Consider the following 25,714-nt stretch of genomic DNA (forward strand, 5'->3'; position numbering starts at 1 on the left):
AAAGGCCAGATCATCCAATACCTTCTTTAGGGGAGGTAAGGTGAAGTCCAAGACACCTGCTGCTGCAGGTTCCCAGTACCAAAAGCCTGCTTCAAGTACCCCAAAGTCCTCCGCATGACGGTGGATGACACGGCCCAGAGGTGGGGCCTGTGGGAGCGAGACTCACAGTTCTGTCATGTCTGGGTATCATCCGACCTGGATCCCTGGGTAGTAGATATTGTGTCTCAGGGATACAGGCTGGAATTTCAAAGTCTCCCTCCTCATCGTTTTTTCAAGTCAGGCTTACCAACTCTGTTGGATGACAGCACAGTGCTTCAAGACGCTGTCCAAAAGCTAGTGGAGGCACAGGTCATTGTGCCGGTGCCACCTCACATGCTGACCAAAGGTTACTATTCAAACCTTTTTCGTAGTACCGAAACCGGATGGTTCGGTCAGGCCCATTCTTAACCTAAAATCAATGAACCCCTTTCTAAAGGAGTTCAAGTTCAAGATGGAGTCTCTCAGGGCGGTGATATCAGGTCTGGAAGAGGGGGAATTCCTGGTATCGCTGGATATCAAGGATGCGTACCTTCACATTCCGATCTGGCTGCCGCATCAGGCTTATCTCCGCTTCGCACTCCTGGTCATTTTCACTTCCAGGCACTGCCATTCGGCCTCTCCACAGCACCAAGGGTGTTTACCAAGGTGATGGCGGAAATGATGATACTACTTCGCAAGCAGGGTGTGAACATCATCCCTTATCTGGATGATCTGATAAAGGCATCGTCCAAGGAGAAGCTGCTGCAGTCCATTGTTCTCGCAGTGCGACTGCTCCGGAGTCACAGGTGCATTCTGAGTTTTCCAAAGTCACATTTGGAACCAACCCAGAGATTGTCATTTCTGGGAATGATCCTGTATACGAAAGTGCAGCGGGTGTTTCTTCAGCGGGACAAGGCGTTGGTGATCCAATCCATGGTCCGGGATGTCTTGAAGCCACCCCGGGTGTCGATTCATCAATGCATTCGCCTACTGGGAAAGATGGTGGCCTCCTACGAGGCTTTCCAGTACGGGAGGTTCCATGCGTGGTCCCAACTGGATCTCCTGGACAAGTGGTCGGGATCTCACCTCCACATGCCTCAGAGAATTTGTCTGTCGTCAAGGATAGGATTTCTCTCTGGTGGCTCCAATTGCCTCACATCCTAGAACGCAGCAGGTTCGGGATTCAGGACTGGGTCCTGCTAACAACGGATGCGAGCCTCCGGGGCTGGGGAGCAGTCACTCAAGGAGTAACCTTCCAAGGACGGTGGTCAAGCCTGGAAGCCGGCCTGCCCAACAACATCCTGGAACTAAGAGCCGTCTACAACGGTCTTCTTCAGGCAGCCCCTCTTCTGAGAAATCGGGCCATCCAAGTGCAGTCGGACAACGTAACAGCAGTGGCTTACATAAACCGACAGGGCGGAATGAAGAGCAGAGCGGCAATGTCAGAGGTGACAAGAATACTCCTCCGGACAGGAAAACATGCGTTAGCGCCGTCAGCCATCTTCATTCTGGGAGTAGACAACTGGGATGCAGACTTCCTCAGCAGACACGATCTCCATCCAGGAGAGTGGGGACTCCATCCGGAGGTTTTCAAGGAAATAACAGATCTTTGGGGATTGCCCCAAATAGACATGATGGCCTCTCGTCTCAACAAGAAGCTTTGGTGTTATTGTTCCAGGTCGAGGGACCCACAGGCAGTGGCAGTGGACGCCCTGGTGTCTCCGTGGGTGTTCCAGTCAGTGTTTGTGTTTCCACCACTCCCACTCATCCCAAGAATCCTAAAGCTCATAAGGAGAACAAGGTTTCAAGCGAGCGTCATTGCCCCAGATTGGCCAAGAAGGGCTTGGTACGCGGACCTTCTGAATCTACTGCTAGAAGTGCCGAGGCCTCTTCCTCTTCGGGAGGACCTGCAGCAGGGGCCGTTCGCCTATCAAGACTTACCGCAGCTACGTTTGACGGCATGGAAGTTGAGCGCCTGATCCTTGCTCGGAAGGGCATTCTGAAGAAAGTTATTCCTACCCTTATACAGGCTAGGAAAGGGGTAACGTCAAAACATTACCATCGTATTTGGAAGAAATATCTTTCTTGGTGTGAGTCCAAGAAGTCTCCTGCGGTGGATTTTCAACTGGGACGTTTCCTCCTCTTCCCGCAAGCAGGAGTGGATATGGGTCTGAGGTTGGGATCTGTTAAGGTCCAGATTTCAGCCTTATCCATTTTCTTTCAGAAGCAATTGGCTGCCCTCCCTGAGGCTCAGACCTTTTTGAAGGGAGTTCTGCATATCCAACCTCCCTTTGTACTGCCTACAGCGCCATCTGACCTTAACGTGGTGTTGCAGTTCCTCCAGTCGGATTGGTTTGAGCCTCTACAGGGGGTAGAGCTCAAATTTCTTACATGGAAGGCAGTCACTTTGTTGGCCTTAGCTTCGGCTAGACGTGTCTCCGAGCTGGGGGCTTTATCCTGTAAAAGACCTTACTTGATCTCCACGTAGATCGAGCTGAGCTCCGGACTCGTCAGCAGTTTCTTCCAAAGGTTGTGTCTGCATTTCATATCAACCAACCTATTGTGGTGCCAGTGGCTACTGACTCCTCAATTACTTCAAAGTCCTTGGATGTCGTGAGGGCTCTGAAGATTTATGTGAAGAGAACTTCTCGTCACAGGAAGTCAGACTCTCTGTTTGTCCTATATGTTCCCAAGAAAATTGTGTGTCCTGCTTCTAAACAGACTATTTCTCGCTGGATTAGGTTCACTATCCAGCACGCTTATTCTACGGCAGGACTTCCGTGTCCAAAATCTGTTAAGGCCCACTCTACTCGTAAGGTGGGGTCTTCCTGGGCGGCTGCCCGGGGTGTCTCAGCAGTGCAACTTTGTCGAACACGTTTGCAAAGTTCTACAAGTTCGATACTTTGGCCTCTGATGATCTTGAAGTTCAGTCAATCAATTCTGCAGGAGACTACGCGCTCTCCCTCCCATTCTGGGAGCTTTGGTACATCCCCATGATACTAATGTGGAGCCCAGCATCCTCTAGGACGTAAGAGAAAATAGGATTTTGGTACCTACCAGTAAATCCTTTTCTCGTAGTCCATAGAGGATGCTGGGCGCCGGCCCAGCGCTTCGTTTTCCTGCAATTATTATTTGGTTCAGTACAACTTTGTTTTAGTTGAGTACTGCATTGTTATTTGGTAAGTAATGTTTCAGCTGTTGCTGAGTTGTTCAAGCTAGTTGTCTTGATGTGCCTTGTATGTGTGAGCTGGTATGAATCTCACCACTATCTCTGTTAAGTCCTTCTCTCGAAGTATGTCGTCTCCTCGGGCACAGTTTATAGACTGAGTTTGCTAGAAGGGGCATAGAGTGAGGAGCCAGCCCACACTCTCAAACTCTTAAAGTGCCAATGGCTCCTGGTAGACCCATATATACCCCATGGTACTAATGTGGACCCAGCATCCTCTACAGACTATGAGAAAATGATTTACCGGTAGGTACCAAAATCCTATTTTTATCATCAATCTGGGGGATGCCATTACTCTGGGTTATTTATCTGATCTATTGGAGTCTGGCACTAAACAATCGGCTGACTCCCTCCCACACATAACCCCTCCTACATATTTAGCCATGCTCACCTATCCTCCATGCGGCTTGTAGTGTGAAAAAGTACTTGCATTACGTTTGCCTGCGCCTTGTTGCAGTGTGGTGTGTTCAATCACAGTGTAATGAATTGAGTCTCCGTCGGGTGCAATACTGGTGTTCCTCCACAAGGTGTCGCTTTTTAAAACCACCATTGCGCATGTGTGAAGTCTCCATTATAAAGTCAAACAATGCTTGTAATTTAAGAACTTTTTTATTTTTAGATGATCTCTACATTAATTAAAAATGTGAAAACAGAAAATATTGGCTCAGCGTCTCCAATGCAAACATAGAAAAGCACAGTTCAGAGTTTTATACAGCTCTCTAAAAGAAAAAAAATCATTACAATCAGAAAGAGAGTTGAGACCCACAATACTATAAGAAAAGAAAAAAGTAGCATAAACATTTTTTTTTTAGAATTTTCCCAAAACAAGTTCTGTCATATAATGAATACAGACTCTGACATGCACACAGATAAACAGTCAAAATTAGAAAAAAACTCTGGATGCTACTTTTTACACATATATACAATACAAGTGTGACTTTTCAAATAACAAGTAATGAGACTGAGTTTACTGTACTTCTTCCCAGGCCTCTCCAATGTTTTAATAGGTAGCCTCCCCCACCCCAAATCCCACCCCTCGTGAGACTTGTGATTTCAGGGACTGGGTGTACTGCTTAGCAAAACACAACATGGCCGATACACAACTGTATGTAAATTAGTGGCTCATGCTGTAATTTACTAAATAGTACACCCAGTCCATGAAATCACAAGTCTTATAGGGTGGGATTAGGAGTGGGGGAGGCTTCCTATTAAAGCAATGGGGAGGCCCGGGAAGAAGTAGAGTAAACTCAGTCTCATAAAGATAAGACTTTCATAATTTGAAAAGCCACACTATCTGTGCATAAAGTAGCATTTACAGCTTTTTTTGAATTTTTTTTGTATATCTGTGTGCATGTCTGAGTCTGTATATGAAGCACAACAGAGTTTGTTTTGGGAAAATGTAAAAAACAAACAAACCTGTGAATGCTACATTTTACACTGATATACAATACAGAGTAACATAGTTTCTGAGGTTGAAAAAAGACACTTTGTACATTGAGTTCAACCTCTTTGTGGTCTCCTACGCTGTATTAATTTTAGGACTAATTTTATCTGCTGTGAATGTCGACTGTCGTGTTTATTCCTCTTTTGTTTCTTTTTTTTTTAACTATAGTGCGTGATCTACCCATCATAACCCTGTTTATCCTTATCCATTAGGAATTTATCTAGACCATTCTTAAAAGTATTGACCAAGTCCACCTTTACTACTATCTCAGGCAGGGAATTCCAAACCCATATTGTCCTTACTGTCAAGAAATCTCCTCTCCTCCAAACTGAGCAGATGAGCGTAAAGTGCGTCCTTTGCGGGAATTGAACCCTAGATCACGGACATGGCAACCATTGGTGATACCACTATGCCAAGAGCCATGGAGACAAGTGACTGGCACCTGCAGTGACATAGTGATGTCGCTCATTGTAAAAAAAAAATTCTTATAGTCATGTGTGTTCCAACTCTATTGCTGTTTGTAATGATTTTTTTTTTTTAGAGAGCTGTGTAGAACTCTGCTTTTTTGTGTGCTTTGAAGATGCTGAGTGTTTCTGTGTTCACATTTCTACTTAATGTGGGGACAATTTTATACAGCGCACCAGGGGAGCTTTTAGTTGTAAGTCATGTTGTCAATGGATGCCTGCCATTCCGGTGATTTCGTACTCCTCCCTACAATATTATTGTATTAAAACAGAACTACTCTACTCGTCCACTTGTCAGGGCCTGCTACATCATTCAGTATTCTGTAGTGCCATACCCGTCCGCTGATATTTAGCACTATACTGTAGTTTTCATTAGTGGAACAATCGCCTCCCGATAGAGAAGCTGTGTATTGCATGCTGTGGATCCTCTTGTGCCTTACCATGTCTTACTTCGCCTACCTGCGCTATTTGTATGGCGTGACTAGGCGCAGCAATGATGATGAGCATGGCTACATTTATACTCTTATTTTGCTCAGTCTTTTTAGTGCCTTAGGAGAAAGGCATGCTGTAACAGCTTAGCTTTCAGTTTTTTTGTTTTTTTTTGTTTCCTTTATTGGGTGCTTAGGTCCTGGCAACAGGCGGCAAGCATTAATAGAGTGAGGACAATCAGTTAGAGGCTAGAGCTTGAAACCCTGTACTGTTGAGGCCACGGCTGGGTCAGTTTCTTTTTACTAGCTGGCTCTAGCTGAGACTCAATATATGAAGATGGTTCACCTTCATCTCTCTTAGATGTGGTCTGTGCTTTACTTATGTATTTGGAATGTACAGCGTCTTTTAGATGTACGAATTATTCATTGGTTTCGGTGGATGCACCAAAATGTGGATGGCCAGCCTCTAGGGCATTTGTTGCTAGATGGGTCAGTTCAGCCATTTGTCATGCTTACGGTATGTCTCATCAAATGTTGCGGACATAAGATTTTTCAAGCAGTTTCTTCTGACATTCCCTCCCCTGGCTTGCTTTGGGAGATTCCAGAGTAATAGCATCTCCCAGATTTGACAATGGAGGAAATTGGATTTTTGCTTATTATAAAATCCCTTACTTGCTGTCCATCTGGGGAATCTTCAGCTCCCTACCTGTTGTACTGGTTTGTACCAGTATCTTTGCACATTATCATTGTGGATTGTGTGTCTTAGTGTTTTTGCTTTCTTCCTCCGGGCGGCTTTGCTAAACGTAGACTTAGGAAGGTAGGAGGTAGGAAGGGTTATGTAGGGGAGGAAGTCAGCTGATTGTTTAGTACCAGACTCAGATACGTCAGATACATAACCCAGAGTAATGGTGTCCCCCAGATGGACTTTAAGAAAGGGATTTTACAGTAAGTCCGTATTTGTCCTCAGCTAATGCGCATTAGTGAGGGCGACTCCAAGGCCACTAGCATCCTCTGCCCAAATTTATGGAGACCCCACCTCCCCCTAAGTAAGGTAGCGGGACAGCCGGTAGAGGCTGAGCAATGGATATTCATAATGATAGGGGTCTCTAAACACAGGTGCAGCATGCCTTGCACAGAGCTTTCTGGAACCTGTAATACTGTATGCAGTCGGTGTACTCCATGTGGGTAGAAAAGGCTGCTGTGGGCCACCAGCTGGGGCTGGAGTAGGCGGACGGACAAGGACTGCTATGGGCCTCTGGCTGGGGAAAGCAGATGGAGAAGAGCTACTGTGGGCCGCCGGCTGGGGCTGGAGAAGGTGGCCGTAGAAGGGCTTTGCGGAAGCACTGGGAGGGAGAAGATGGGTATAGTAGGGAAGGACTAAAAGGGATTAAGGTGGGTTTAGAAGGCTGTGGGGTTAGAGGAGTTGGAGCAGCTGAAAAGAGTATAATCTCTGTCTAGAGACTGTCCTTGATAACCCTAGGCAGTGATCACACCACAGCCCTAATGGAGTGGTGCCCTTGTTTCCTCACTCAAATTGAATGGCACTCACGTTGACCCTGGTGGGCAGCGGTAAGCTGCTGGGAGCTGGACAGAGACCCCACTGATGATTTAAATGCTGGACTTCATGGGACAGGTAAGCAATGTTAAATGCCGGAGGCCTATTCAGAATTATCATTGCGATACTAAACAAAATATGCCACTGGTAATCAGTATTGGTACTACATGGTGCCCTAAATGAATAATTCTTTTTCCATTTTGTTTAAATTTGTATTTTTTTATTTCCATTTAATGAGATATTTCATGTAATTAGCTTTTGTATTTGAACCGATGTGCAGTGTGTTACATTACCTGGTATGGCAAGATTGCGTAGTGCACTGAGAGCTGCATGTTGTACTGCAACATCTCCATTCTCAACATGTTCTTCCAACAGGTCTAAAAGTTTGTGGACTACCCCCAGCTGTACCATCCGCACACAGTTAGTGTCTGAGAGAAGAAGAAAAAAACAATACTTGTAGAATAAGAAAGCATGGTTAAGGGTGTCCCAATTTCCCGAGATAGCCCCACTACAAAAATATTCCCTTTATATGGTACACACTTGTGGCGTTCTCTGCTCAGGTTGCTTTACTGTGCAAGTAAAGCGCACATACTGATATTGTCCTAGAAACTGAAGACATTACGTTGGTGCCAACGGGACTCACCAGTTAGTGGAAGAGTGGAGGGAGGGACTAAAAAATAGGGTATAGCTTTACAATATATATTTAGCAACAGAAAAATATTTTTGTGCAATATGCATAGCCTACACTTGGTGGAGGATACTTGTGTGCAGTACTGGGAGACCTCTGCAGTAACAGCCAGCAAACTGTACAGGAAAGAGGGTGGTGAGGGGGGCAGTGTACAATATAAGTACAATATAAAATTGTAGTTGCTATATATATCAAGAAGCTGAGGATGAGTGGTGATCTCTGTGCCTTGTATAGCATGTATTTAGGGTAAGTACCTGTTTGTCCCACTTTTTTTGGGGGGGGGGGCCATTTTGTGCTATAAAGATAATCTTTGTACACCAATTAGTAAATACGTGAGTTTTCTTTTTTCTTTTTCATTAAAAACACATAGCATTAGCATAGATAAAATGTAATTAGACAACAAATCGACACGGACATTAGGTCAACGTGGTCATAATGCTGACCGTTTAACTTGTTGACACCAAAAGGATGACAGTACATTTCCGTGTTAGTTTTAGGGTTACGATGAGGTCTAAGTTTATTGTTAGGCAGAAATAATCAAAAACCTGTGTGTCAATAATCTTGTTTCTTCATATTAAGTATAGACATTATGAACATACTGATGTGTCCTCATACATATTTCCTTAATACTCCATGCAGCAGGGCCCTGCACGCTATGAGACAGCACTGCACTTGCACACCCCTAGTTACGGCCCTGATGATGGCTATTCTCATGTATGGAAGTGTGGGCTGGTGAAATTGCGTAACAATTCTGAACGTATATTTTCATTTGCACTCCGGACCTTATTCAGATCTGCGTCCATCTCCTTACATGCTGGAGGCTGCCCAGCACAGACCAAGGCTGCCCAACATGTGTGGCGACGCGTCAGCAATTACATTAAACTAAGGTTGACCCCTGGCAGCACCCGCCGCCATTTTTTTAATCGGAGCGGCTGCATGTGATGTCACGCAGCCGCCCTAAAAATGTTCCCATTTGGCCCGCCACGCCCCCCGCAATGGCACGTCGCCGCCCTGTGAACGCCTACCGCTGTCAATCACATTGTGGCTGCATCCTTCCAGGATGTGTGAGGCCCGCAGGCGTAATGCGTCTCTGCGCGTGCGCAGCTTGCCGTCACAGGCAAACTGTGCAGCAGGAAGCAGCACCGCTCCTTTTCTGAATAAGGCCCTCCATTTGTAACACGTGTCAGCAGTGTTCGCATCAAGTGCGACTCATATTCAGGCCAAATATAGCAATTTATTGTCCACAAATAACTACTAGCAGTCTAATTTTTTTTTTAAAGTGAGGGTCAAAATACATAACTAAAAATGTTGGTAAATATTCCAAAACTTTTTTTTCAAATATTTAACTGCACTGTAATTATTTGCCAATAGTTTTAAGAGGTATTACATTGAGACCATTATTTGGCTGAGAATTTATCAGCCTCTGGCTTCTCACCTTGTCTCCTGAGTATTCCCTATAATTATACATCATAAAACTGAGATTGCAACTCTCTAGTGTGTGTGTCTGCATCATTTCCCTTTTCTTCTACTACAGTACATATATGATCTAGCAATTTTTCTTGCTTTTGTCTGTCACTATCCTTTTAATCTGCCCCGATGCCTTAAACATTGCCGCCAGTGCTAACACATTCAAGCTTTTCAATCTTCTCTGCGTAGGGATGTCAGACACTCAATCTTAGTCCAGTTGGGATATCCTAATGGAAGTGGGAACCTTTTGGAGCAATAGAAGAGATGCTGACATATCTATCAGCTGTGATGTAGAATGCTTCATCATTCTCTGAAGGTTAGAAGCAGAAACTAGGACACTGCTCACCTCCCTGCCTCATTCACAGTCACTACTTTTTAACTTACAAGTGAAAACCATAGTGCCCAAAGGAACTATTAGATTGCAAAGTGGAAGGTTGAGTAGAGGGCATGGAAAGTACACTTCGTAACAGGCCAGTAATAAAAATGAATGGCATATTCCATTATCTTTTTCTTTCTGCCATGTAAAACACAGATTATCTATACAGATATTTTCTATATGGTGGTAATTCAGTTACCCATGGCAAATTACCGTGGGTGAAACGAGAAGTAACCTCGAGTGTTACTATTCAATTGTACTTCCGATTTTGCCCTGATAGCCTTGTTAATGCTCGTCAACGTAGCTTGTTAACGGGCATTTATGCACAGGGAGGTCACTGAACTGTGCATTAACAGGGTCACGGCACCCGTTAACCCCCAAGTTATAGGTTTTTTTTTTTTTTAATCCGCTATGGCATGTGAAAAAAAATCCCTGATAACTTCAGTTGGGGCTAATTGGATAGCCCGGGGGATCAATTAGCTGCGGTAATCTATCCCAGCTAATTGAATTTCCCCCATGTGTGTGATATTTGGTGAAAATTTCCTGTCGGCTATGATGCTCTTTCTTTTAGTAAAGCCACCTGGTACTGCCCACTTCACTCAGGAGTAGGCTAGGGCAGCAGCATGTGGCCTCCCAAGAGTTGCCTAATTTTCCAGGTGTCCATTCGTGCTGAACGAACCTGGAGAGTAGACAGGCAAATATGTATCATCTTTCAGCACTTTTCAGTCCTTCTTTGGTGATTTTTTTGTAAAGCAAGTTCAAAAGTATTTAAAGAAATAGCCCTGGTACATTGGTTTAGCTAGTTCAGTTATCTTTAAAAATCTATCCAATATGTTTACTATTAAATTTCAACAGGATGTAGTTAATATCCTGGCGGTCGGGATCCCGGCGGGCAGAATACCGATCCCTGGATCCCGGCCGTAGAGAATGTCGACAGCTGTGCCAGGGCTACTTCCACTCATGGGTGGGAATAGAACCTGTGGGAATAGAACCTGTGGCGAGTGCGGCAAGCCACCGAGCCTGCAGCGTGGTAAGCACAGCGAGCCATCAAGGGGCTTTCTAGCTCTCGCCCCACTACCGGCATTCTGACGTCCGGGATCCTTCCCCAACCCATTTCAACAAACTGTCTTAGATTATAGGTAATGGTACAGTAGGGAAATGCCATTATTTTTACCCTTGGCGTGCGGACATTATTCCTGTATATGAAAGCAACACTACTGTACCATTTCTTGCAAAGTTAGCAATGGCTAGTGCTCCAGTCATCTGAAGTAGGGTGTGCCGAGAGGTCAGCCAAAAAGGAATATTTTCGTAGACAACACCGCAGCCATTGTCAAATAGTTTTTGCATCGACTCATCTGCAAATGATAAAAATATAAATAAATGTGAAAGATGAAGGCAGCTGCAGGACAAGCACTGAGGACCTGGCTCAGAGATGTAACCAAACACAATGCTTCTGCAGTTGAGCGATTATCGGTGGCGTGTGCATGCGTCTAAATTACTATTGTGCCTCAATGGTCTTGCTGCGGCAGTTACAGTAAGTATTTAAATGCACAGTGATGGATGGATAGGGAACACTTGGAGGGGTAATGGTGAGTGGCGGCTAATAAACAGGCATGTTGTGACTTTTTTGCCTATGACTGCGATCCCGTACACAATTACAATGACTCTGCTGTCAGTTCCTGTGGCCTTTCTGTGTGACCACATGGTTATTCAGATGGTCGATAATCAACTGACCTGCGACCAATTCTGCATTTTTGTATGCAGTCGCATCTGCTAGGCCACTGGTGGGTGTCTTAATTTGCATATTTTCACACAGCCGTGTCTACAAAGACGCAGCTGCGATGGTATTGGCGGACATCTCTGAGCCCAGCATACAGACATTTTCATTCAAGCTTTAAGAATAAGTTTGGATTTCCTCAATATTTCCTGTGCGTGTAGACGTTTCTATAATTGGTGCAAGGTGTGCAGTGTCCAGGTGGGCCCACATCGCACACCCTGCACCCATATATTATACATATATTGTACGTACCCCTCTGGAGTCCCGCAGCGGCAGATGGCACTAGTGTAGACATAAATCACTTGGAAAATTTCTGCATAAAACGTGGCTTATTATTGCTCCCACCTCCGTGGTTTCTTACCAGCAATATCCCATCTAGCAGTGAGTTATTGTTTGATACTTTTGTGTTTTGAACCAGGTTTTAATGGAGAGAAAAAAACTAATTGTTCCCATACAGTAAATGTATAATGTAACTCAGAATATGATTTCCATGTAATTCTGGAGTCATTCTGAATGAAAATAACCAGAACTGTTCTGCCGCCACTTTGGGTGCACGGCTCCATTGAGGAGTGAAGACTGGGTTAAACAATTACAAACTTGAAACTGTGATCGCTCCAAAGAGTTGAAAGGGGAATAGATGGAAAGCTACAGTTAAATTATATATATATATATATATATATATATATATAGTATATATTTCATTGCTTTCAGTGGGACACTATTCAATGGTAAGACTTCTCACGAGGTAGACATTGCCTGTCACAACCAAGGGATGTAATGAGTAGTAGCATCCCTGTGATTACTTTCTTCAGTTTTATTGGGCTTTAACAAGATCCAACCCCACAGGGCTTCCTTTTTGCTTTTTATTTAGTATTTTATTGAATTCTTGTGCTATTTTTCTTAGTACTTATCTAACACCAAGCAGCAAAGGCAAACCATAATAAACGCCATGGGACAGGGGCTCTGAGTGATCAGCACAATCCTGCCTCAGACATACACATGTGTTATGTGGGAAGAAAAGAAAAAGAAAATAATCCGCTGTCTGCCAGGGCTCCATTTATAAAAGCACACAGTAGAAGAGCTCGGCTAGTTACCACTTAGGGATCAGGATAAACGCAAGGCTTTATTAAACCTTGAAAAGCAGGGCTCGTTTCACTATGGTTCAACTTATCAGTGTGTGTGTTTTTGTTTCATAACTCTTCTCACTGAGGAGCTGTCTGCTAGAACTACAGTAGTATATACAATTCACTGTGAGAATTCCAAACTTACCACCAAGAAGCAATGACACAATAAGGTCTGAGGATGACTTCAGTGTGCACATGTCTTCTGTCTGCGAGCTGTCATGTAGTTTTTGAAGGATGTCGCACAGTATCTCCTGAACAGAGGCATCTACTAATTGTAATTTAAGAGGATCTGATAAGTAAAAAATAAAATTGCACACGATCAGTAAGCCATTATGAAGCCATTATAAAGCACTTTAGTGCAGGACAGCTATTGCTGTGCTTGCCAGCTTCTGGGCTGTTTCACCGTTGGATGCTGTTGACACAGTTGCTGCCTCTTTGCATGCAGCGGCTGTGTGAAATTATGTAAAAGCTGCAGAAGGTGTCTTAAGTAATAAGATGCCCACTGCCGGCTTTTGTGGTCTGCTGCATCTGATCATCTGCATGAACATCAGATATCTGAGTGTCCCTGAAGTTACTCAGGATGTCCAGTGAAATCACACTGCCGGGGCCATTGAAGCTGCTTCTGAGGACACAGCCACTGGCTTCGGCAATAGGACAGACAATCCCACACTTTCTGGAACGCTGCCCAATTCAGCCCCCAAACAGAAGCAGTATGTCGATCATGCTGCGGCTTTTGGAGCACTGGAGGCTACATTGCATACATTGCAGACCCAGAACTGTAAATGCTCAGTGTGGCTCCTGCAAATGTTCAGATCTAAAACATTAGAGATTTGCATTAGCATCGAATGAACGTACATCTCTGAATCAGGCCCCTTGTCAACATATACAGTATGGTGAAGGCAAATTAGATCGTGCAGGTATATGATTTTTTTTATACTATTTACTATTCTGAAAGTAAAAGGATAAAGGTATAGTTACAGGTGTAGATGGAGATGTAGCATCTGGGTTAATCTTCCCGGTTGCCTCTGTTCAACCTATTCTACCACTGCCTAAAATGTTTTTCATTAAGAAACAAAGTGGTTTTTATTGTTGCAATTTCTTTTCTTCTCCTTAGGCCAGGTTTTATCCTTCCACGTCCAAAAAGCCTGATTTTGTTTGGTGTTCCTGTAGGCCTAATGGATGTAGGTGGCCTCTTGTTTTGGTGTGTGCGCACTACATATGGTCCTTTTGGTCTAATTTTCTTTTAAAATGAAACTAGTATAACTATGTGTGGTTACTGGAAATCATGGACGTGCAGTGAGGTAAATTGGCTGAGGAGGTACTGGCTTGTACGGATGGTGTAATGGTTAGCAATACTGCCTCACAGCACTGAGGTCATGGGTTCAATTCCCACCATGGCCCTAACTGTGGGGAGTTTGTATATTCTCCCCGTACTTGCGTGGGTTTCCTCCGGGTACTTCGGTTTCCTCCCACAACCCAAAAATATACTGGTAGGTTAATTGGCTCCCAACAAAAATTAACCCTAGCATGAATGTGTGTGAGTGTACATGTGATAGGGAATCTAGATTGTAAGCTCCACTGGGGCAGGGACTGATGTGAATGGGCAAATATTCTCTGTAAAGCGCTGCGGAATATGTGTGCGCTATATAAATAACTGGTAATAATAAATAAATAAAACCAGATTTACACACAATTTATGAGCCTAAGTGCTCATGTGGGCATTATACTAAGGTGCATTGGTATACAGACCAGATACTGGTAGAGTGTAGAAAAGGTCGATAGGTACGAAAGGTCAACAGGATCAAAAGGTCAACATGTAAATGGTCGACACAAAAAAGGTTGACACATTTTTGAAGTTCTTTTGGTGGATTTTTCTGTGTTTCATCATATGTGGTCACAATTACTGTAAAAGTGTACCCGCGCAAGCTTGCTTCGCTCGCCACACTTTGGACAAGGTGACAATTCCCAACTGTAGTCCATGTGGATAGTAAATTAAATAAAAGTTGAAAAATATGTGAAACCCAAAAAAACTTGTGTCGACCATTGCCATGTTGACTTTTTGTACCGCTCAACCATAAGTACTATCTGCCTTTAGCTGTCTACTTTTTAGCCTTGTGGACCTAATACATGTCGATCATATAGTCTCAACCTATTAACTGTCTATCTAGACACTGTTGAACTATCATCCGGATACCCCAAAATGGTGGGTGATAAAAAAGTAAGGTACAGATAAGAAAAGGAATTGTGCAGATTGAGATGTCTGATGGAGGTGAGGATAGCATGCTGCCTTTGCAACTCATGTTTCTAACAAACACTAACGGGGGCAAGGCGGGACAGTTTTCAGGGGGGTTTGCGTGACGTCACACACAGCCGCTCTGATAAAAATGACCGTCTGACAGTGGTCAACCCTAGATCTGATGCGTTCGCAATAACATTGCGGACGCATCAGGAGGCGGCCCCACACATGCTGGGTGGTCCTCAGCATGTGCAGAGATGAAAACAGTTCTGGCTGCATATGCAGCGATCTGCAGTCATTTCTTAATAAACACCTAAGTCTGTACACGGAGCACAACGGAACTTGCATTGGAAAAAAGCTGCCACTGCAACATTTTGAGACTTCGTACAGTATACAGAGCAGGTTCGGAGATCAGTCGCACACAGATATACAAGTGTTGCCGATCAAATTAATCAGCACAGTCTCCTGGTGTCGTCCTAGCAGCATCATGTTGTGAATAAGACGCAGTTCTGGCAAAAAAGGTGCTTGACGCTAGCAGAGTCTCATGGGATCTTGAATGCCAAGAGGGGCTGTTTGGCCCAACTGCAGCAATGATGCATGAGGACACATCTGTATATACATTTCAGTTACAGTTATGTTACTGAAATTTTCTTTTCTTTCTTTTTTCATTAACTTTTTTAAGGACATTCAGCTTAGTTCAGCAGAGCATTGTATCACTTTGCAGAACTTCGTCCTCTTACCATTTAAATCACCATTCTGTAGCCAGAAATTATACATGCTGGCCACACAATGTTTATTTTTCTATAATAGAGTGACATTTTAATTATGGATGAATATCAGATTTCTTTATTTACTTAAAGTGTATGTTCTTACATGATGCTATTCTTACTGCCTGTTTGGGCTATTGCATTAAAATTATCTGTTTTACTTGCTCTGGACACTTATGTCCCATACATACTAGGAGATTTTTTCCATCGATTTGAGCGATAACAACGGTTTTGAACGATCTACCATTCAAATCGTCTAGTGTGTACACAGCAAACAATGTGGCTACCCGCGCTCATTTGAAGCAGCTTGTTAATCGTCCATGCATACAGCTCAATCCCAGCAAGGCAGATCATTCAGATCGTTTGTAAAATTGCTCAGTGTATACACTCAATATCGTTTGTCAGGGAGTTCAAGGGAAATCGCTCATCTTCCAAATGTATCTTTCACATCTTTCCAGTCTTCTAGTTTGTATGGGCCTTTACATTCATAGTAAATGCAATGGCAAATAATGGATATATCTGTAGAAGCTAGGAGCACACTGCAATTGTTCCATTCCATCTGGTGGTAAAAACATAGCAAAGCATTCTAACAGATAACAGTTAATGTCAGTCCTCTGTAAAATCCTGCTTTCTTCACAAAAAGAGTCTTGTGTATACCCATCCATCCCGTCCTGTTCTGTTTTGATGCACATGGCTTCCTGCTAGACCCAATTCAGCCAGATGATTTTCTCTACTCATTACACAGTCAGCAAACTTCAGAGTTGGAGAGCTTGCTACATTAGAATATGTATGCGACACATACATACCATTCTCTGCCAGCATCTGGAGGACCTCAATGATAATCTCAACTCTTTCATGGTTTTCTGCTCTCTTCAGCTGCTTTACCAGCTGCTCAACCACCATGGTTTTACTTAAAGCTTCCTTGGCACTTTCTGCAACATAAAAGTGAAGAGGCACAATTTAACCACTTTCTTGCCTTTGTATGAGTTCTAGATCTGTCAAAACCCAATAAAATGCTCTTGTGTGTTTAAAAAAAAAGTTTTACATTTTCCTAATGTTTCAAAAGAATCTAAAGCATAGGCCTTTAGAAGGCAAACTAACATTATGGGACTTTTTTATTTCATTCCTTGTCAGTTGGCACTACCAGTAGCGGATCTTGCCACGGGCAAGCAGGACTTTTGCCCGGGGCGCCGCCTTCCGGAGGGCGCTGCACCATGGCAAGATCCGCCACTGCTGTGCCCCCCGCTGCCCGCTGTGTCCTCCGGCTCCTGCGGCTGTGGTCCCCTGTGAAGGGAACTAGACGCGTAGCGTCTAGTTTCCCTTCGCGGCGAGGACCTTTGCTGAGCGGTGCGCGATGACGTAATCGCGCACCGCTCAGCATTTAAGCGGCGCTTCTACTGTACAGGGGGCGTAGCTGACCACGCCCCCTGTATTAAACCACACCCCCATTCCCTGCCCGGGGCGCCGAGGGCCCTCGAACCGGCCCTGGGCACTACAGTGGCAAAGAGCTGCTAAGATACAGTCTCAATATTGTGAGTTTTTTCATGTGTCACTTCATTGATACTGATTATCCTGATTGCATGGGTGCATGGATTAGAATGGCCTGTTTACAAAAAAAAAAAAGTTTATGTTCTGGCAGTGATGCCTGGAAAATTAAAAATATCAATTCCGTGGAGCTAGATTTTATTATAAACTGTGAAATAAATGCTATTTTTTTTAGCATTAATTTGAAATCAACAAATAATTATTCATGCATCTTAAAGGTGTATGAGAAGTTTTTTCAAACCTACACATCATTCTTACTTTTTCAGTTAACACTAATGTTTAATAACTTCATGTGATACTGAGAAGATTTATCAGTGCTTGGAGAGAGATAAAGTACTAACCAGTCAGGGCCAGTGCTAGGGTGTTCGGCTCTCCCTGCAAACTATAAATTTGCGTCCTCCCACACTTTACAAAGGAACAGCGTGCGCGTTGAAAAAAGGGTTGTGGTCTCACAAGGAAGGGGTGTAGTCACACAATAGTACCCCCGTTTCAAATTATGCAACACAGTAGCACAATCTTATTCACATTACACCTTACATACTATTGCTTCTTACACATACTGCCCCCAGTAGTAGTGCTGCTTATACACATAGTGCCGCCAGTAGTAGTGCTGCTTATGCACATATTGACCCCAGTAGTAGTGTCACTAATACTCATAATGCCCCCAGTAGTGGAACAACTTATACACATGATGCCCACAGTAGTAGCACCACTTATATACATGATGCCCACAGTAGTAGCACCAATTATACATAATGCCTCCAGTAGTGGCACTCTTATACATTATTCCCCCAGTAGTGGCACCGCTTATACATAATACCTCAGTCATGGTGCCACTTATACATAATGCCACAAGTAGTGGTGCCACTTATACATAATACCTCCAGTAGTGGCACCTCTTATACATAATGCCCCCAGTAGTGGTGCTGCTTATACATAAGGTGACCAGTAGTGGTGACACTTATACATAATGCCCCCAGTAGTGGTGCTGCTTATACATAATGCACCCAGTAGAGGCGCTGCTTATACATAATGCCCCCAGTAATAATGCTGCTTATACATATAATCCCCCCACACACACATACATAAATACATACATACATACATATACACACACACACATACACTTTCTTCCTCTCACTCACTCTTTCCATCCACTTTCCAATCTGTGTGGCTGGCTGGTAGGATCTGTTGCAGTCTGGACCCATTGGCTCCACCTCCTCAGTATAGCGCCACCCCTTTTTGGCGAACACTAACGCTGTCACAGGGGAGGAGGAAGCAGGCTTCAAGCTGCCAATGCCACTGCCTGTCAGTGTGACAGGCACAGCAGCAGGGGAGACAGGTGCAGCAGCAGGTATGCAGAGCAGAGAGAGCGCCACTCCAGCCTGGCGCCTCCGAACTTTGCATCCCTTTGCTGAGCGGGTAGCGCCGGACCTACAATAAACTTCAAACTGTCATTTTACAGGCCTTGTTGAAAAATGACAGACAATGATTCATTTGTTCTATGGGAGGTATTCAATTAGACCTGAAAATAACCCATGGGAAATTTCCACGGATAACTGGCTACCCACCTTATATTTCTTTCCAAAGTTTGATACATCTCCCACATTGTCTCTTTAAATTGAGTAGGAACTCTAGAAATGCACGGGTTTTTTGAGATGTTAAATAACTTTGTGATGTTTGCACATTAAGGTAAAACTATTGCCTTAGGATGGAAAATTAGATTAGTAAGTAAATTGTTCTGTGTAACTATGGATTGCAAAATGAAAAATATATTCCATTAGGATATGGCTCGTTTATAATGAGTTCCTCATTTACGAGATACATAATGTAGTATGATGATAGTTTAAAAGTAAATCAATAGATGCATCATGCATTATTGTGAAAATGTTTATGCAATGACTGTAAAAACAGTATCAATAAAAGTAATTATATCAACCTGTTCCAGTAAAGCATGTATCCTGCAATAAATTCACACAATACTGTTGTTAGTCAAAGTGGAATTTAAGAAGTGAAGTGATCTTATAACTAATTTCACAACTGCTAAACTGTGTTTCTAAATGTATGCAGAAGCAATGTTCCGTACAGTGTTGTGTCTGGAGACGTCCCTAATGGAAATTCTTACTTATGATTTCTGTTCATTGATCTTGAACCCAAAACCATTACTTAATGAAAAGAATGAATGAATTGGTTGAGCAAAGTTTTCTAGAGTACTGTAGTCCTCACACATACATACTTTATGTTTTGCCTACTCTGAAACTGCTAAGCATACCACTATAGAATGCTTACATAATTACTTACTACGTATGGAGAGCAAAATGGCATGCAATACCTGATTTTGGGCCTTTGTAACACACTACATTAAAAATGAAAGTTGTGTAACATTGTTTAACCACCCCTGTTATTGTTTATACACACACAAACTCACAACTCTGAATAGACTGCATAGACCACACTTACGGGCTAATTTAAATCCTGTTAGATCTGTTGCACATAGCGCAAAGTACTGATGTTTGTGTGTTGTGAGTGATTGTCAGTCTGCAGGCGTTTGAGGTTGGGAAGAGGGTGGCTATGGCCGCTGTCTCCCAAAATGGACATATGTTGCCTCCGTTAACCTCGTGCCTGGCATTGTCGCATCAGATGTGACCACACCAGCAAGTGCTTTATCTGACCTGGTCACACAGGATGCGACCAGGTAGACAGCGTGTGTGGCTACAGGGAAGAGAGACTTCCCTCTGCTGCGCTTTCAGAGGGTCCGGAAGCAGAGCCGGCCATAGGCATAGGCAAACTAGGCAATTGCCTAGGGCATTTGATATGCCTAGGGACATCAGCAGCTTTTGCTGATTAAAATGATATGCGGCATGCCTATATTCTGTGTGTAGCATTTCATATGCAGATACAGCCACAGTCTCCCACAGTATATAGGCATGCTGCATATCATTTTAATCAGCAGAAGCTGCTTGTGCATCCTAGCCACATAGCAATGCAAATAAGATGCATTTTCATTAAAAAATATATGCCCGACATTAGCATTGAGGCAAGATTTATGAGGACACATCTATATTCAAGCAGAGGAGGAGGTAACAGTGTTAGTGGCAGAGTGAGTGTTGTGTGTATGTGAGTAGGATGGTTGTGCAGTAGTGTTCGGAATATGTGTAATGAGCATTATGTGTGTCATGTAAAAATGCATTAATAATGTGCAACATATGTGTAAGGGGCACTATGTGTGTCATTATGTGTATAAGGGCATTAATAATGTGCGGCATATGTGTAACAGGGTACTACTGTATGTGTGTCATTATGTGTATAGGGGCACTAATAATGTGCAGCAAACGTGTAGGGGGCACTATGTGTGTCATGTGTATAAGGGTATTAATAATGTGCGGCATATGTGTAAGGGACATTATGTGTAAAAGGGCATTAATAAAGGTTGTCATAATGTGTAAGGCGCATTATGTTTATAAGGACATTAATAATGTGTCTCATATGTGTAAGGGGCATTACTGTGTGGCATTATGTGTATAAGATGCTCTACTATGTAGCGTTACGTATAGAAAGGACACTACTGTGTCGTCTAATGTGAATAAAGAGCAATAGTGTGTTGTAATGTGAATAAGGAGCAATTCAGTGTGATGTCATGTGAATAAGGGGCTCTACTGTGAGGAGGAACGTTTATAAGGTAAAGTGACACTACTGTGGGATGTAATATGAATTATGGACACTATCGCATGATCAAATGTGAATAAAGTTGCAGTACTGTGTGGCGTAATTGGAATTGGGGTTACTATTGTGTGGCCATGTCCCTTGCCAGCAAAAACACACCCTTTTTGGGCTGTGCGCCAAATGTTCCTATTTAAAATATAGGGGGTACAAACCCCAAAATATGGACTGCTATGGATGAGGGGTGCTGGTGCTGGGAAAGAGGTGCAAGGTCAGAGGCAGAACCAGCGGTGGTGCTTGGGGGGCACCAGCCAAAATCTTGCCTAGGGCATCATATTGGCTAGGGACGGCTCTGTCCGGAAGGTCACTCTGCCTTCCCGCACCCTCCCCCAGTGTCTGCGTTGCTGCCAATTACTACTGATCAGTCAGCACGGCGGGACCCCCCAGCCAGCGACTGCGGACCACAGCAGCCGCTGTTGAAGTGTAAAGTAACCTCCCCCGATCCCCCCTTGTGTACCTGGCGACTGTTCTGACTGTCAAAATGAAAGCCGCGATGTCCGATGTTTCCAATGGTGCCGACCAATGTTACAATGTTTGGGGAGAATTTATTTTTTACAAATATTTAAAAAATATATATATATTTTTTTTCTTTACTAAAATTTTGGATAAGGCTAAATGAACATTCTACGCCTAATTCACTCATGAAAAACCCTGACAATTTCTGAGAGTTTTTTTGGGGGAAAAAATTGTCAGTTAAGTGGGAGTGACAAAGCCAGGATCTCTGTCGGAACATGTAGATTTCCTCGCCTCTTTATAGGAACTGTGGGAGCCTGCTTGCACAACCCCATGGATCACGCAGCTGACCAATGGTGTCACAGGTGATCCAATGCTGTGTCCTAGGATGCAGCACAGATCGCTAATGAAAGCAGGAAGCGTATACTTATATCAGACGCCTCCTGCTGCATTACCATATCTGATTAACTCTCCATTCACATTCTTATTGCTGAAAAATTTACCTACAGTACATGATAACAGCCCTTTGCAGCCCAGTTACAGCCCATTAGTCACAAGTGGAGATGCTACTGAAACGTGTATGTTTATAATTGCATGCGCTTGGTCCTGAAGCAAACACAGCGTTAAACACACAAGATAATGATATACTCTGCAAACAGATGCATACTCTGTATCAGCCACACTGAATGGTCACAATTTGACCCCAGAACTGCTTCTACTGGAGACAAGATCTCAAAGGTTTACTTCGGCACCCCATTTTGAAAATAGGCACAATTTATGCTGTATCCAGGATCCACCCAAACAACACCAATAAATTGTGAGTCCTTGTCCCTAAATTGCTAGATCCTATTTTTTTTTGAAGGATAGAAACATGAACTGCACTGCCTAAACTGTTTGTGGGTATTAGAAGCCAAGAGGATGGCTAATATAAGCTCTATGCCAACAAATGCTCAATTCACTTGTGGTCTGGTGACTGACTAATCCATGATGTTAAGTTAAATGTATTGTCAATTCTTGGAATCACGCCAGAACTTTAAAACATTTTAGTGATACATAATGTGAGGAGATCAGGGTAGGGGTGCCCTCTCCTGGGGTAGATGAGCACCGCCAAGCACAAAGCAGCCAGGAAATCAGCACACTAGTCCAGGGTTTTCGTCCGATACAGCCGTGGCTAGTTTTATTGTGTAGTATATGAAACAAAACATATAAATAAATCCTAGTACATCTGGGACCTAACTAAACATAATAGATTACCTCTGTCAGGGTGGTAGGACCTAATGCCTCTACCACAAACACAGGGATATGCACAGTTTTAACATTCAATAAATCAGTGTCTAATAACATGCCTGCTGCTTATTTCCCCAGGTAGTGAGACCCTGAGGCATGCCCTGATAAAGTTTTTTTCAGCCTCTTACAGATGCATGCACTAATTAGCCAGTTCTCGGGCTGAAGGCCTAAAGACCCAAAATGGGCCTCCGTGGATGAAGCACTCCCTTCTCTCTCACATGCACACTCCTAGGACCCATTATCCAGCTTTTACTAAAAGCCCAAACTCTTATCTAGTCTTTTTAGTAGAAACATACATTTCCTGGGGATTTAAAATACATAGGCTAGAAATTTGGGGCAAACATATCACCTGTTTATCACTTGACCAGTGCTTCTATCACAATAATTATTTGTAAAAGATACATTGTTGTCATGAATTATCCACCTGATTATTGTTTTTGTTTAGATAACCTGTGGCAATTCAGATGTAGATCATTAGATCGACAATGTTACAATCAATAGTCTTTAGGTCCATTACAAATGGTCGACAGGACAAAAGGTCGACATGACAATGGTCAACCCTTTTTTATTTTTGCCATATCTGGTATATTTCATGTTACAGTATGTCTCCACCATCAATACAAATGTATACCCTCACGGGCTTGCTATAATCGCCACACTTCAACCCTGAAATGGTCAATGTGCATTTGGTTGACCACATATAGTTGACATGCATTAAGTTGACAGGGTCAAAACATCAACACGGAAAAGTAGACAGTAGAAAATCTTCATCTTCTACGACTACAAGAGTGGTCCGCAACAGCAAGAGGGTTGTGACTGACTACAAACTGCTTTTGGGGAGGAAGCATCATCCTAAACCTGGTTGGTTTTGACTTGTAAAAGTTTGCTGCAGTAAAAAAACATACAACTTCGGCTGGAATCTCAAAGCTCCGGACATTTCTTCCGGGCCATGGTCTGTTTCCAACCAAAAGTCCACCATTGATCAGATGATATTTGGTTGGCCCATGATTAATACACCGTTCACTCACAAGGGTCCTAGAAGTAATGCTTCTTCTATTAAAATTATTCTGATGTGTCTGGTGGTCACAACAAAGCTGAGGTACAGTAAGTCATTCAAATGTATCTATTGTATCACTAATTGTCCCTCTGAATTGCAGACATGGGGTTGGATGTAATGACGTCCGAGTTGGCCAAAGATGTGGACTTTTTTTTAAAACCGCAATCATTTACAAGGCAAAAGCATGCCTTGAAAATTATTTCCTCCTTTAAAAATATGACCGAATTTGGCCGGGAACCCGCACCTCTAGCCACCTTGGATGTGATTACATCCGGCCCATGTTCTATCTACTTGCTTTTTTTATTCATTAGAATGTAGCTGGTCAGGACTACTCTTCTTTCATTCTGACAACATGACTAATGACGAGTCTTAATTAATTTTAACAATTTGCAATTAGTATCTTCTCATTAGGAAATGTTAACCTACTACATATAATTAAGTATACAAACAACATACGTCCATTTTTCTTAATGTAGTTAACTCTTTATGATAATAGTCTGTTACTGAAATGGTGACAGTTACACTATTTTGCGAAAATTCTAACCTAGATCTGCCAGATTGGACAAGGCCAAGAGACACACTCGCACCAGCGCATCGTTATCTGGGAAATCAGTTAATATTCTGACCAAGGAAGTCAGTACACCAAGCTCGACCAGTTGCTCTTGTAGCTCATCTAAAAAAAATATAAAAATTATTACAGTATATATATATATATATATATATATATATATATATATATATATAGTATTTGTGCTTAAAGTAGGTGCTGATTGTACTACAATATACTGTATACAATACTATAGTATTTGACACAGTTATACTGAACTATTAATTGAACGGCAGTATCCGCTAAAGAAAATACTGATAGACTATTACATCACCCATAGAAAATGCCCTCAATCTCACATTAACTGCAAAACATGCCTATTCCCCACTACATACTAAACAATGGTCTCATTCTGCTATGAATGTGCTTCTCTTCCTCTACGCTTTCTTAAATACTATATTTCTCCAAACTCTATCAACTGGAAGTCCTTCCCCTCTGCTATAGACGGGTCCCTTTAAGAAAAACAAAAAATACCCAGTGCTGTGATGCTGTATTTACCAATGCTGGAAAAAGGTTAATTCATTCCTAATTTCTACTGTATTTATGTTCATTTTCTGCTGATGCCTATGTCAGGGATCATGGAAATCCAACATGCTAGAAATCCTCGATTCACTGATTCCGACCGAAAAATTATCAGGATCCACGAGTCAGGGATTTTTAACATATATTAGTTTCCCATTCCTTGATGCAGGTGTTCCCAAACACATTCCTCAAGGCAACCTCATAGTCCAGGTTATAAGATTAAATCAAACTGAATTAGGTTCTTATTAAAGGGCCCCATACACTACAGCGACATGTCGGACCCTCAAGTCGCATAAGATTTCCCTTGAACTTGCCCGACAGCTTCCCGGGTGGCAGCATCGCATACGATACTTCGTATGCGGTCCTTTTGCATACGATGTATCGTATGTGATCCCAGCCATGCCTGTGGGATCCGAGATATATTTAGTGCACACTGATCTAGGGGCTCCGATCCGATGCTCATGGAATCGTGCATTGGATCGGAAGTAAAGCACATGTGATTTGCCCGTTTTCATCCAATTTATCCGCCCGAAACGTTGGAATTGGATGAAATCGGGCATTGTCGTACTAGTGTATGGGGCCCTTAAGTCACCTGTTTCTAAACATGGATATTCTTAAAACCTGGACTGTTAGGGTGCCTTGAGAACCGCGTTTGGGAACCACTAGCTTGATGGATCGCCAATCATCAATGTCCGCCAACTGGCATTTTTTAAGGCATCTGCAGAATGGGAAATCACAGCTTAGATGTATGTGTATGAATTGTGACATTCTGAATGTGCTGCATTTCTGAACAAGCTGATCAGTTACAGAGCATCCGAAGAGTAATCACAGTGCTTCACTTTTTCCACATTTTGTTATGTTACAGCCTTATTCAATAATGGATTAAATTAATTATTTCTCTTAAAATTCGACACACAATACCCCATAAAGACAACGTGAAAAAAGGTTTTTGT

General features: G+C 42.9%; 1 protein-coding gene across 3 annotated transcripts in view; it reads right to left on the reverse strand.

Annotated features, from left to right (window-relative positions):
• The window catches only part of LOC135055109 (rap1 GTPase-GDP dissociation stimulator 1-A-like), a 222,318-nt gene that overhangs the window by 73,966 nt on the left and 122,638 nt on the right, over window positions 1–25,714 (reverse strand). For all 3 annotated transcript variants that reach the window (XM_063958766.1, XM_063958765.1, XM_063958764.1), the window contains 5 exons: window positions 24,177–24,305; window positions 16,377–16,502; window positions 12,713–12,856; window positions 10,890–11,021; window positions 7,429–7,563 (listed from right to left, as the gene is read on the reverse strand). In XM_063958766.1, coding sequence (XP_063814836.1) covers window positions 7,429–7,563; window positions 10,890–11,021; window positions 12,713–12,856; window positions 16,377–16,502; window positions 24,177–24,305 — 666 coding nt within the window. The remainder of the gene's footprint in view (window positions 1–7,428; window positions 7,564–10,889; window positions 11,022–12,712; window positions 12,857–16,376; window positions 16,503–24,176; window positions 24,306–25,714) is intronic.

This window comes from Pseudophryne corroboree, chromosome 3 (genome assembly GCF_028390025.1).
Source record: "Pseudophryne corroboree isolate aPseCor3 chromosome 3, aPseCor3.hap2, whole genome shotgun sequence".
Classification (NCBI taxonomy): Eukaryota; Metazoa; Chordata; class Amphibia; order Anura; family Myobatrachidae; genus Pseudophryne; species Pseudophryne corroboree.